This window comes from Corvus hawaiiensis, chromosome 5, assembly GCF_020740725.1.
Source record: "Corvus hawaiiensis isolate bCorHaw1 chromosome 5, bCorHaw1.pri.cur, whole genome shotgun sequence".
Lineage (NCBI taxonomy): Eukaryota > Metazoa > Chordata > Aves > Passeriformes > Corvidae > Corvus > Corvus hawaiiensis.
The window spans coordinates 30,782,483-30,797,699 of record NC_063217.1 but is presented as its reverse complement, the minus strand read 5'-3'; the positions used below and the strand labels follow the sequence as shown (position 1 = coordinate 30,797,699).

Genomic DNA, 15,217 nt, shown 5'->3' with positions numbered 1-15,217 from the left:
TCAGTGTTTAACTGAAAGAAAATACACTACTAGTAACAGCAGAAAAGACAGCTTTATTTCTCTTCTGGTGTCTGGCATTTTCCCTTTTATCCTTTGTCACTGCTGTTCTCTTCATACATGTGTTAGGATGTATTTTTACTTCAGAAACTGGCCAAAAGAAGGAAGAAATGGGTGTCCTGTATGGCAAAATAACCATATCTTGATTATCTTCCTGAGTAAAATGACAGCTTCTGTCACTGCCCAAAACAGTAACAAACATGGTTCTAGCAAGTTCTGAAAAGGTAAAAGTTACTGAAAGAGATGCTTAGTATACATGAAGAAGTACAAATTTCTTAAAACTCTAAAGTCCTCTGCAACACAACAACATACCCAGTTTTGTCACTGTAGCTTCTAGAAATATGCAGAAGTCTTTGGCATCTCCATCAGAGAAAGACAATACAAAATCACCTTTGAAAAGAAGTCCACATTTGGAAGGAAGAGCTGTCTCTAACCTGTGCCAGAAACAGAAGCCCTCTGCACAGCATTTACGTTTTACAGGAAGGCTAGTCATTACAATAATATTGATTTTTTTTCTAAAAGAAATTGATGCATGTAAAAATAAAAAAGCAGACAGAAACATGCAGTTAGGAGCCTATTCTCGCTTCCACAGAGAAGGCACCACTCCACCCTTCCTGACAAAGCTCAGAGTCTTCCGGCTGAAGCTGGATATTCACTGTTTAGCCTGAGTTTCTCAGGTCACCATTCTTTTTCTCTTGCAAGAACACACTCTTACCAACATCTGAGTTAATTTATATTGGGATACATATGATTTCTCACTGCAGAAACTTAGTTCAGATTACTTTTATTTTAAACGCTTGTTTGATGTAAACAGAGCTACTGTTCCATCTTTTTTTACTGTTCCTCAGAGTAGTCCTACATCTAAAACCTTCATTCCTGGGAAACCATTTTCACTCCCATCTTCATGCAGTGCTTGTATAAAGCTGCTATGCACAAGTACAGAATGGCACACTCTACAGTAAAGTCCCTCAAAATCTACTTCACGTGTAAAAGTTTGAAATAAGCTTAAAAAGAAAGCTGTGTGGTTTGCACCAGCTGCAGTATCCATGAAAACAAAATGCAAAAGTTTTAACTGTTTTTCAGTCTTCAAAAGAGTAATTGCTAGTTCAGCTCACTTGAACATAGATCTTTTTCTATTTACAGACTTCATCCTATAAAATGGAAGCCAAGCAGTAATTTAACATTACAAAATACCTTAATTAAATTTTTAAAATACTGCTCTAGTAAAATAGGAAAAACACATGGAACAACAAAGATGTCACTCACTGCCAGCAACACTGTGTAAATTCAAAGAACACAGGAACACCAGACATTGCTTTCTATTACTCAACTTCAATACTTTTCCTACCCCATTTGAAGTTCTCCAGTAGCATTATATGATGGCTTTGGAACTGTACTATAATCAGCAGGATTTTTCAAAATGCTTCTATTGGCATCAGCCCAATGATTTGAAAGACCTTCTAATTATCACTACAGTCACCATATACATACATACATTTTGCTATGTAATTACCAAATGAAATAGGCTTTTAATTTATTTTGCAGGCTGTAGTAAAGACTGCAGTGTGAACTCCAGTGAAGATGGCAATCAGAGTTTGAATTATCTACTTGCTTTCACAATTACATATCTTAATGGTGAATGAAAACTATTCGGAAAGAACCTCTGCACAACAGACAGCAGAAATCACAAGCTATTCATTTTAGGTTGACATGGTACTCAGAGCAGCTAGAGTTGATTCCATGCCAAGGTAAGTGTTTACTTCATGAGTATTTCCAACTACAGAGCAGCCATAGCATGATTCCTTCCGACCTCAGAGGTTATGTGACACTGCACCTACTGAGGACTCAGGGGTTTCTGTACGAAGACAGAATGGAAGAGGCCAAAAAGTTGTGCTAGCTGTAAAGAGCTGCATGGGCAGAATTTCCATCAGGGCCATTGATGGAAAACCTCTGCAGACCTCTTTTTTCATGTGGCTGTTCTTCACTAGCTCCCTTCGTGCTTAGCCAGCTGTGGCTTCCCACCATCAACTTAACTAATGTGCACTCCCACCATCATCCACAAGTCCCTTCATACCAAAACAGATGGGGAAGAAGCTTTAATTCAGAGGACAACAGACAGACGCTGACAGGAAATATAAGTCTTAAACACAGGGAAATAAATTTCTGCCCACACAGAAGTCTGATATTCCCATGGCAAAGATTTAGGCTGCTAGTTCAAATAACTCATGTTTTTCAAGTGGACAGGAATTTTTCTCATTTTAAAATATCTATTAAAAAAACCCTTTAAAACTTAGAGAAAGTGTTATTTTTTTTTTTGTCTTGGTCACTCCACTGATTGCAATCTGATCTGATTCCTACTAAGAAGCTGTAACTGCCATGTGTTCTTCTACACAGTGTAAAAACTACATGAGATCAGAGACTAAATTATTCAAACACTACAGAATCAGGCATTTGGCTAAGCTATTTCATAAACAAAAGTTAAGGTTTATCTTACTTCTTTTGAAGGATTCATTGGTAGCGTAAAGATTGTTTTCCAATATGACCAGACGAACAGCATGAAAAATATGTGGTAAGCAACCAGGCACACAACTAAAATCAGAAGGGAACAGAATTAATACAAACAGAGCAGTGATACTGGAGTACTTACAAACAGTGCCTGTAAGCATCACAGATAGTTCTCTAACAGATGTAAATACAGAGGCTCTGGAAAAGCTCTGCAACAAAAATACTGCACTGCAACTTTACATAAGACAAATACAAACTGTGTGGGGAATGTCATGATACAGTCTACATAGACTACAAAAGTTTGAGGAAAATGATTAATAGCCTATTAAAGCCCCATAATTATTTAGCGAACAGTCTCCCTTACACATTTGATAAATCCTAATTAACTGATGCATCTCTGCCTTTTAGCTTTAAAAACCATGCAGGGAGACTGCTAGCCATGCAAACCCCCACTTTGCCTCCCCCCAGCAAAAGCCCCTACCCCCAAAGGAAGTAAAGGCATCTAAACAATGACAAGGGTGAGGGGAGCCTTGGGGTGAACATGCACATGATATCTGAGCAGTAACCATATCCAGTTAATTTGTTTTCCTAGACTTTAGGAGGGAGGCAGTTGGGTCATTTTTAAAACCTGCAGTCCTTTAAATTCAGATGTCCATTCATTACTTTATATTCGTCACAGCCAGTCAACATTTATTCTTGTTTTTTTTTAATATATGAGAACTAACATTTGCCATGCTGAGTTGTTTTACTAGAGTACAGAAGGCAACAGTAACTTTTCCAAAGAGTCTGCCGTAGGTTGATAGGTATTTCCATTTAAAAGCTCTCACTCTAGTGAACAATTCACTACAGTAAATATCATAAACTCATATCCCCTGATTAACTTACTCTAATGACAAGAAAAGAGTGTTCTTTTACAAATTTGTAAGATCATCAAAAAATGTCATAACGGGAAACGTATGTACTTTCATTACACTGTCCAAAATATTGCCCTTGTATGGTTAGCTCCTGGGGTCTTTTTATATGTAATATTATTCAGTGCTAGAGAATTCTTTATAACACACGCATGATGATGCACATAAATGCAGAACAGTTGTCCAGTATGTTCTTACTTTTTGCAATTTTGCCTCAAAAGTAATACTGAATAAATATTTTTGGTGTTGAGGTTTGATCATTCAAAAAGCAGCAACGTTGCAAATATTTACTCTTACTCATGAAGCAGTTAAAAATAACAAACAAAAGCTAACAATCTGAGGAGCGACTCTGTACAAAGCTTTTGGAATGATGGGGCAAAGAGTCATATGCCATGTCTATAAATTGAAAGAAAAATCTCATCAGCATAAATAAGTGATAGAACTGGACTCCACACAAAGCACAATACTCTAAATCACCATCTTGTTATTGCACAAGCATCTGGACAGGAACACTCCACACTTCTATCAGAACATTTCTATTAACTCTAAAAAAAACTTGATTTACTCAAACAAAATCAGTATTTTTTCAAACAACAGTGTATTCATGGCATATAGTGAGAGCAAAGTAGGAAAAGTCACCTCAGTTCTGTATATGATGCCCTTACTGATCTGCATTAAGTATTTTATTGTTGCAAAAAACCCCAGTAACTGATTGACAAGAAAATTGTTCATATATTAAAAAAACCCCAAAAACTAATGCCTGAAGACATTATCCAAAGTTTTCCCTTTGAAGTCTCAACAAGACTTGAGCTCATCTTGTTTGATCTTGAACCTCAGTTCTGCAGCCTGGCCCAGGTCCTGACTGGTCACTCCTCCCAGGTTATCTACCCACCAGTTTCCCTGCACTGTGATGGAGACCCCGGGCTACCCAGCTGCTCCACTGGGCCTGTGGGTGTTCAAAGTCCAACCTAAGAACTTCGTTTCCCTTGAGACAGTTAAAGAAGAGCTATCTGCTGCTCCCTGGCAGAAATAGTTCTATTTTGCACGTTTTCTGAAAAAAACCCCAAAACTAACCAACTAAAAAAACCATAACTCAACCAAACAAAACAAATCCCAACCCAAATGGTGTATCACTTGCTTGAAGGCAACCCATTTACAGCTAGCTGGCACAGCTACAGTTGCCTGGAAATCTGAGGCAACCTGTAGCACAGCTGAGACCCATTTGTCCAGTTTTCACTCCTGAAAATTCTTAGGGCAGAAGTACAGCCAGGGTAAGTTTCTTATGACTGGCTGAAGTCCACCAAGTGAGTGAAAATAAGGAAATTTAATGTTCCCCAATACATTTTGCTGATAATTTTAAAGTGGTTTGTGAGCAATGCCTACCAACTCACTTTTTTTCCCTCTCACAGACTATGGAGCAGCAAGAAACAAAATCGAAGTCTGCAGATAACACTTACACACTCATATGGGGGATGAGATCACTGAACTGAAGGTTTTCAAGCAGATGTTTCTTAATTGACAAACACGTTTTCTAAGTGAGGGAGTTGCCAATGGTTTAATAAAATCTGCTGGAATTACACAAACATAAAAAGCTCTTCCTCCAGAAGCTTTGCAGCCCCACACTTTACACTTCCATGTTGTGCTGTAGTATTAAAATTGCATCTGGACAATCTAAACATGCTACAGCCTCAGGGAAGGAACTGTAGCGACTGCTAACCAGGCAGTTTTATTATATTCTGACGAGGCTACATATCTGAAGGATTCTGTTTCTTTAAATACATTAAAAAAAAATGCAGGATAAAATCACCCCCCATTTAAGTATGTTGCATCTGCACAAATACACGGCTCATCTCTAGAAGTCCTGCGTTTACAACAGCTTTCTGTATTACGAATAAATCTTTTAAAAACCACAATATAAAGATTGTTTTAGTTGACACATCGGAAAGCCAGTGAGAAGAGTAAAAAAATTCTAATTTTTCTCATCTCTATCTGTAATGGCTAAAGCAGTATTCAGGAATACCAGGATAATAAAAGGAGCTGAGGAACAGAACAAATACAAATCCAACAGCTCTAAGTTAGTGTTTCTCAATTCTACTGGTAAACTACTGTTCTACTCTTATATATGAATTACATCTATAAACATCTAATAAAAATCTTACCTTTTTCTCCAATATTTGTCATTGTCACTGAAAAAAAGAAAAAAGGGAATAATAAAAATTAAAGTTTAAATAGAAAATACTGTAACTCAGTATTTAAAATTGTTTTTTCAACCAAAGATGGAAGAGTAATCATCAAACAATACACGTTTAAGGTCACACACTACCAAGCTTTTATGCTGCCTACATTTATCACAAGAATAGGTACACAATATCAATTGCTTATAAGGTTTTTTGGCTCCTCTTCCCAGGCTCATTTCCTGAGAACTAGGATCTCCATCTATCTGAAGCTGCCAAAGTTTAATCCAAGAAAAGCCATCTCTAAAGAGCAGTTATTTCTTTTAACTGTGGTTGTACAGGTTTCACTCTTTATGTTCTGTTCTTGAAGAGGAGGTATCAGACTCCAGAACTGGTTTTGCCAGCAATACTTGGTGATACCTTAGATTTCCAAAGCATAAAATCTGGAAGTAGACTAAAGTTGCATTTCCTTTAAGAAATTGCCTGTTGATTACAAGATTTGGGGATAATAAGAGAATGAGAAAGGGCAAGTATGTCAGGCATGGAGGGGAGCACACAGATCCCTGACTGCATTTTCCACTCTTGGTCACATTATTTAAAAGTAGCCATCCCACAACAGGTATCTCAGAGAGATCAGAAACTCCCAAGTGATCAAAATCTCTTTTCACCCAAACCACTCCACCACAGATTTATCCATCCCAGTTAAGCATTCTACAAGCTGTGATACACTGCCTACAACAGGAGAGTAGATACATAGAACTCTCATCCACTCTTGTTTTCCTAATAAAAATGATTGCACAAGGCTGGTCTTCAAGCAGCAGGCACAAGGTGACTCCTATGGAAAAGCCCAACAGCCATGCCATCTGACTGATGGATTAAACTTAGGCTTGGTGATTGAGTTGAAGTCAGTATTTAAACATCTTCCACATTGCAAGGGTGTACCACAGGACCAGTGCTGCTCAACACCTTAACTAATCCTCTGGAAGAGTGAACACTTATCAAGTTTGCAGGTGACACCACCCTGGGGACAGCAGCTGGTATGTACAGGACTTCCATCCATAGGGATGACGACAGGCTGGGGGAATGAACCAATGGGGCCCTTATGAAATTCAGTGAGGGCAAAGTCCTGCATCCGTAAAGAAGCCACCCCTGCAGTGACACAGCCTGGGGACTGCTGGCCTGGAGCAGCTCTCTGGAAGAAGCCATGGAGTTGCTGGTGGGCAGCAGAAAAGGCCACGAGCCATATGGGCTCCATCAGCAGGGGCATTGCTGGTCAGTCAAGGGAAGGGTTTATCCCCCTCTCAGCAGCATTCATCAGCCCACATCCAGAACACTGCAGAGCTTTGAGCCCCCCAGTACAACAAAGAGACAAGTCCAGCAGGGAGTGATGAAGCTGGCAGGGACTCATCCTCTAAAGAGAGGCTGCACAGCCAGGGCTTGTCAGCCTTGAGAAGACATAGTTTTGGGAGGGCCTCACAGGACCTCTGGGGAGGCACTGAGGAGCTGGGCTCTTCATACTGGTGCAGGGTGGGATGACGACAGCCAGTAGGTGTAAGTTGAAATGAAAGGATCAGAATCGATACAAGGAAAAACACTTCCACCATGAGAATCATCCACCAGTGGAGGAAGCTGTCCAGACATGTTGCACAGCCTCCACCACTGAAGTTTTTCAAGACTCAAGCCTGGTGTGACCTCACACCTTGCCCTGCTTTGATTAGGAGGTTGGGCTAGATGAGCTGAGGTCCTCTCAAACATGAATTATTCCACAATTCTGTAATTATAAAATATGTCTATTAAAATGGAGGTTTGACTACAGCTCTACCAAAACAAGCACCTACCTCACCTGAGGGAAAACAGTAAGCAACCATGTTTATAAAGCTCCTCAAAAAAATCAGAAAGACACCACAGAAGTTGCATAAGCCACTATAAAGTAAACTATATTATGCCCTCAGTTTTCTGAAATCTTTAGAATTTGATGAGCTGAATATCCATCTAGAATATCCAACTGCCAGAGAAGCGGAGGGAACATATATACACATTTGACTCTGAGGAGCAGACATGCTCCCCTACAGTAATGTACAAGAACTGTAAAATTTTAAGAAAATAGTCATCCACCAGGTGATTGTTTACGAAACAAAAGACATCTTCAGAGCTGATGTGTAATTTAAAAGTGACGGAGTTCTCAGATTAAGACAAATTAGCTACTATTCATATTCTGATTTTCTTTCTCCACTTGGAATGGTCAGCAAAGTGTGCAGAAATTTTGCCAGTCTTCTTGAAATAACTACTCTCTGCTAATTAAAAAGTCACAGCCAAACATATATTGCAGAATCACCAGTTTCAAAACAAAATCTACTTCACCAGCTTTCACAAAGATTTGTGGTATTTTTCTCTCCTTACAAGGAAATGGCATAGAACATTGCTGTGAAAGCAATTGTAATCTTTTTTTCTACCCCTTATCTTTGGATAAAATGCATTTACTAATGTGTCTGACACTTCTAAATTTTCCACAATGCCTATAACTAAAGGACAGACAAATCCAAATGTAGTAATTTCTACCAGACAGCAAACCTAAAGCTTTTCAAATTTCTGTCCACCTCCAGAAAGAAATGCACTCCTCAGAGTCTACATCTGCTCAGAGGACTGTCTTCTCAGCTTTTCCAGTATCTAGCTTGGGAGTCAAATGCTCCTGACAGTCAGGACCACGAAGGCTAAAGCACAAGTGCCCAGAGATGTCCAGTTAATCCCAGGAGGGTGAGAACGTGTTTTTGGGGTTTTATTATATATATCTTGTCATTTTAATTTCTTTTACCAAGGAATATAGACCAAAAGTTATTTCATACACTCCTGAGTTGCAAGCACTGTAAGAGACTAAAGCAGAGGGAGGTGGGCAAGGCTGAAAAGAGATGCCAGTACTTTCAATTTTACCATCATTTTTCTTCACACATATTGCAACTGGTGTTTACAAGGAGCCTGGCTGCGCTGCCCAGCAAGCACTCCTGCACACAGTGACACAAAGGAACATGCAAGATATCCAATAAACCTCATGAAGTGAAGTACCAGTCCTTCTGCTTACACCTTTTTAAATCACCTCTGACAAAGGCTCCCTGGAGGAGGTATAGTGTGTGGGAAAGTAATGGACAAGCATCTACAATACAACAGCACCAGAGAGGAAATGAAGGTGTGGGGGGCTTTTTTGGTTGGTTGGGATTTTTTTTTGTTTGGTTGCTGTCCTTTTTTTTTTTTTTGGGGGGGGGTGGGGGAACTGTTTGTTTTGCACCAACGTGGCAGAACTGACCAACAGGAAAAAAAATGGCTCTTACAAATCAAACTCTCTCTCAGATTTCTCCTAAAGATTTATACTTTCTCTATTTGTTGAATGGCCACAATACAAAGACTTCTTAAGGTAACTACAAGACATTTACCCTAAGATCACACTAAAATCATATTATTTAAGAGAATGGAAAATAATTTTCTAATATGAAAAAACCCTCTAATTTTTGATTTGAGCAAGGAAATGTTTGCTATTTTCCCTGCCTTCTGAATAGCACATGATATGTTTATTTAAACCAAATTTTTTATTTTTCAGTAGATTCAGTGATACAACTTTACTATATTATTCAATAGTACTTGATCTGTGCCAAGCTTACAGGGCATGTATTAATTCTGCCCCTAAACTGTGATGAATTAAAAGACTATAGTCTTTTCTGAATAATTTTTATCAGTATTTCTGGCAGTTTTCTCATTTCTCTTTCAAGGGGTTACACTCACTGTGGTGAAAACTAGGTCAGACTGTGTGTTCTGTCATTAATAAATATCAGCTGAAATGCTGCAAATACACTTACTGATAGTCAAATAGCACAGAAATAATAAGGGCAAAAAGCATTTATGTCTATGATGACTAAAATAAACACAAAGGACATGGCAATCCCAACTGCTAAGCAATTTCTGGGAGCAAATGGTAAATCCCTTTGGGACCAAAATGGAATGATATTCCCGTACATTCAGAGATTGAAATAATTATAAAAACATGACCAGTCTTCAGGAAATCATTAAAAAGTTACAGCTTTGTTTGCCTGAGATACTGCAGGGGCCAATTTCATTAAGAGTCACCCTTCCACTGCTAAAGCATCAGGATGCCATTTACAGTTCAGTACTAGCAGACTGTCACATCATTAGAGCCTCTCTGGCTCATTACACAGCTTGCAGATGGTGCTCATCAGAATTAGGGACCAGGCTGGGACAGACGCAGGGTTTCAGCCAATGTAGATGCCAATTTCCTGAGTCAGAAACATTGCTCCCTGCTTGCCCCAAGCCACAGGCAGCCACAAACAAGAACAGCACATTCAATAGTCAATGCCACTAAGCAGCCTGCTATGCAGAGAACAACTGCAATGATGACAGAATGCTATGTTTCAAAAGATCGTAAAAAGTCCAGGATGGTTTCCATCACCAAATTAGTTTGCTAGGAAGACAAGCTGCATCACTAGGCACCTTGCACACTGGGTCAGACTAAGTGGATTTCCCACTTCTTCAACTTCCACTCATTTTCTCTAGAAATCCTTATTCTCACTCACCCATGTAAAAACTAGGTAGACATCCATCTCCACATAGTTAAGACACATGATAAGACACATTGCTATCACAAACCCTAAAAGATTTTGAAAGATAAAATTCCTATCAAAATGTGCATTGGTTTTGTAAGGTTACATTTTGCTTGACTTCTAAACCCAAGGCTTCTGAACTGTAAACGTAATGGCTAGATTTACAAAAAAGGAAAAAAAAAAGAAAATGAAAGAAAACAATTTTTTAAAGCTGTGATGAAAGTGGATATACAAACTTTTGCTTTCATATTTTATGTATATTTTTAAAATATTTAAATCTTTGGAATGGGAAAGCAAGATACATCTGATTCAGAGACACTGCAGCCACATCTATAAATAGCTGGTTCTCTCAAACTTTGATGAAGTTTAACATCTTGGATCTGATTCACAAAACTAAGTACGTATTTTATCTTCATAGTATATTTGAAGCTGTAAAACACGGATCTATAGATGCAGTTTAACCCAGCTCTGTGCACACATAAAAGTGTTTTATAGTTGTGACAAGTGTTCTGTCACTGCCTGCAATAGTCCTTTAGTAAAAGTATCAGTGCTTGCAATAAAATCCTACCTCTCTGCTAGACAGAGCAGTGATTTGCATTGATTCAGAGTGACAAGGTGCCACCAGTGCTTTGCTTCAGAACAAAAGTAATGGAAATATTTCTGGGATATTTAACGTTAGCATAGGTAGTCATCAATTACCCGCTACATTTGCATTTGATGGTATTTGCAAATGTTTCAGAAGATTCATTTTAACCCTGTGCCCATCAAAGTGCATCACTGTCCACCTGCCGAGCAGGAAGTTGCTATTTGGATCCTTTGTAGATAAGGTCACAAAACCACTGCTTTTGTATAGGGTATGACCAAGAATTTACTTAAACTTTCTTCTTTACAAACTTCCCATTTACCTTCCAAGTCACATAGACAGACTGAAGAATGAAAACTCCTTCTACCAAAGTTGTAGAGCCAGACACTTTTCAGCAAAGAGTACACCCTGACAAGAACATCTCCTAAAGTTGTGTATCAAGCAGTGTTAAACCTTTACCTGAAAACATAATCTTGTCTAGTATCTGTATCTTCACCACAGACCTTACGTTTTCAACTTCAAGTCACGGTTTAATTTCAAGGCACAAATCCTACATGTATACACTGGGCACTACATGGAGAGATAACCAGCCATGCTTAACACAGACTTCAACTCTGTTTCAGAATTGTAGAATGGCAGCTGCCTCTGGAAGTCTGAGAAAGCATTTGAACGAAATTTGGGAAATGCACAGGAGCACTGCTGGCTATAATTCAGAAGCCAATTCTACTTCAGTCACCAGTTTTGAAACTTTTCTAAAAGTAACCATAGATCTCAGAAGAGGGGAAAAAAAAAAAAAGGCAGTATTTCCAAAATATGAAATAAAAATGCAAACTTTCTTTGACCAAAGTACTTTTGTACCTTAGCAACTAATGTGCAGACAGGGTATTTAACCAGTATTTGACAACAGCCAACTGCAATGTTACAATGTACTTGTATTTCTATAGCCAAACCTAAGCTCTAGATGGTTACAAGACATAAACTGCAAGTACCATAAATCCTGTAATCCATCTGGAGAACATACTGAGCAAAGAGCTCAAATCCAGATGACCAAATCCTGGGTCAAACTCCTTATTTCTAGTTTCCCTGCCCTCCCCCCCCCCCCCCCCCCCCAATCAGCTTCTATCGCCGTACTTTCTGCCACTTCTGATGCCCTGATGACACTATGCCAAGCCTACAGGGCATGTATTAATTCTGCCTCTAAACTGTGATGAATTAAGCAGCTTTATATTCTGTTATAATTCCAGTCCACTGATGGTTCACAGGGTCAAAAACCTCAATTCAGCACTAATCAATCTGATCTTCCAGCAAAAATCTTTCATGATCATTAACATCTTTAGCAACTGGATGTCATTCCATGCTGTCTGTTCCATTCTGAATGTAGCTGTGGAGAGATACCAGTCACACATTCTACAAAAAATACCAAAGATGTGACTTATGAGCATTCCTGACAGTACTCTGAATGTCATCTTGTACCCCCTCTTCAGCTATGCTGAAGTAATTTATTCTTTTCCAAATCAGGCAAATCACTCACCAGGTGGCAATATTTCCTCCCTTTCCCTTCACTGGAGTAGTCACAAAATGCTTATTGCTCATTTGTTCCACAGCAAATCTATTTTCCTTCTTCAAAATTACAAATTCAAGCTGCATTTTCTGACATTCCCTCAGCAAGAGCACTATCCTTTGAATTAAAATTAGTGACATATAAAAATGGATCAAAACTGAACATAAACATCCATTTTCTATTGGATACAGGATATCTACAGGATAACCCTTTCATCAGCTAAGCTGTTATTTTTACTAAAAACATCTGTCACAACACTGTCAAATTTTTACGTTTTCTTTCTGATATGCACCTCCAAATCATGAACTGGTAGGAAAACAAAACAAAACAAAAGGATTTCAGTATCCACATTTGTCAAGAACATTTCTGACAAACAGCTGTCAGAAACTGCAAGTAACTACTGGTTCTGCCTTACCTAAATCATGGAGTGGATAACTCCTCCAAGCTCCTTATGGTTCTGCTAACCTGAATTAGAGAGGTAACTAAGAAGGGAAATATAAGAATAATTTTTTTTCTTTGCATATGAAGTATGCAAAGATTTTAATAAACACTGAATGTTCGTTTTCAGGTTTTCATAAACACTGAATCCAACGTGTATTTTCTAAGTATAGACACATGGATACAGGTGCTGGGGTAAAGTATTTCATTTGTACTTCATGCTACTGTTGTTCCGTGTGTCTTAGGTTGAAATTTCAGTAGCTTGAGCTATCAAAGTTCACTGTACTCACTGTGTGTCGCCTGGATTTCCCCATCTTTTTTAGAGAAAGGGCAACAAATCTGTACCCCTCAGGTTCTCACGAACACACTCAAGTTTTTAAGGGAGGGAATACTTAAAGGCCCAATAATTTTAAACAAGAAGGAAGCTATTCAGAAAAAAGAAGTACTACTGCTAGACGGGTTGTGAGATGATGATACTGGCAAAATCAAGAGAATGGCACTGGACTAGGGGTAAGCAATTTTTAGTTGGGTGTTTTAAGACCAACTCAAATACACATTTAATTCCAGTATTCATTCTATATCCAGCAGAAAGAACTGTTTGCTAGCGTTCAACACCTTTCCCCTTGTTAAAGGCTAAAGCTGCATGAGCACTTACCTGAATCCCCGAACAAAAGAGACAGAACTCTAGACATGGCAATACTAGCGTTAAAAACAGTGCATTCATTTTTCTGTTTCTAAAACCATTTTTTGTTTCTAAAATGCTACTCAATACTGTAACTACTCAGCTTTCGGTATATAAGGAATCAGCTTAGCAGATTTCTTTAAAAAAAAAAAATTGTCTCTCCTATAATGCTCAGATGAAATCACAAAAAAAAACCCCCAGCAAATAAACCCCAACAAAAAAAACCCCACAAACCCATTCAAAATACTATGTGAAACACTTTCTCATTACTAGAAGCTCAAATAGACCACTTACATTACAACATTGCAAAGTCCTTGCTAAGTCCTATTGCACAATGGTTAACACTGTTCCCTGTATGTTGTCAGCCTCAATGACAGAAAGCTGCAGAAGAAACCCCGGCTATATACGTCCTCTTTAGCATTCAGTGCTGCAGGAATAAAAGATGCACTGAATAGACAGGCTGGCTTCAAAGCAATGAAATGCTAACAGTCTATTCCTGCCGTTGGCTTTCATTCCCAGAGTTGTTAGTTATTCCTTCTGTTGTTTACACTAAATATTCATTAGTAAGACAAGACATAAGCTTACTGTATTTCAGTATGCCAAAAATGAGGGAAAACACCCAGATATAGATAAAAGATGGAATTAGTGGACGTTGTGGATGACTATTATGCTGAATTTAAAAACTGGTGAGCCAGCTCCCACTGGAAGGTGTGGGGGTGGGTGGGAAACAAAACAAACAAATAAAAACATCACCCTTGAAATTCCGTAGAAAGGAATTCAGTAAAAGATGCTTTAGCTGAGCCCTAGGATTCCACTTCCTCCCCCTCCCATTGCAGGCCTTTTGCTTTGAGGGGTTCTTAAGGAACACTGAACCCCAGTTTATAGTTCGAAGCAAGTTTCAAGCATGTCATTTCCTTAAGAGGTACCTGCTTTCTGGTAAGCTAAAATCCCATCTTCCTCTGTTATACAGTTATGCAGAATTATATAGTCGATCACTGAAAGAGTAGGGCTCAAAACAAGCCTACTGTACCTACCACAAGGCTGCATACATTAGGCCATTAACTACAGAGTGGCTTTTCCCTGGAACATCCCTGCCCTCCTCGTGTCAGCTTACAGCTCTCCTTTCCAGGCTTGCTCAGTCAACTCCCAGAACCCTGCAGATAATTTACTTCCTTGTGCTGGAGGCAGACACTTCATTCCTCCTCACATGAGGGCACAGCCACTTCATTGAAGAGTGATGTTTAAAACTAACAGATCTGAATGCTGTTAGTGAGGAAAAGAAAAATGCAAAAAGCCTAACCTCCAGTACAGGAACTACACCAAGTCTTGACACTGCCCTCAAAAAACAGAGGAGGTAGGCTTGGCAATCACTTTTTGCTTAATTTCTCAACTATTCAGCCAAGCACCTGTAGGACAAAAATCCTATCAGTTTTCTGTATACAATTTTAAAAAAATCAAAAATAAGGTACTAGACTGCTGAGATTTTCACCGTGAACAGCTGAAGACTAAGTACAGCTAACTTATATTCCTCTGCGCCTTATTATGACATTGTTACAGAAACATCAGTATGCCACACATTAGCCTCTAAAATTCAGATTCAATGGTTTTATACAAAATACACCGTAACAGAAACCAAAATCAGGAAAAAACCCTCCAAATCAAGAGAGGCTGATGAGCTGGTCGTTTAATAAATCCTTCTGGC

The 15,217-nt window shown here is 38.8% G+C and overlaps 1 protein-coding gene across 1 annotated transcript in view; it reads right to left on the bottom strand.

Annotated features, from left to right (window-relative positions):
• ZDHHC2 (zinc finger DHHC-type palmitoyltransferase 2) overlaps nt 1-15,217 on the bottom strand; it is a 38,110-nt gene that overhangs the window by 22,021 nt on the left and 872 nt on the right. Inside the window, exons 2-3 of the mRNA XM_048303089.1 lie at nt 5,633-5,659; nt 2,552-2,646 (exon numbers count right to left, since the gene is read on the bottom strand). Of these exons, the coding sequence (XP_048159046.1) occupies nt 2,552-2,646; nt 5,633-5,659 (122 nt within the window). The remainder of the gene's footprint in view (nt 1-2,551; nt 2,647-5,632; nt 5,660-15,217) is intronic.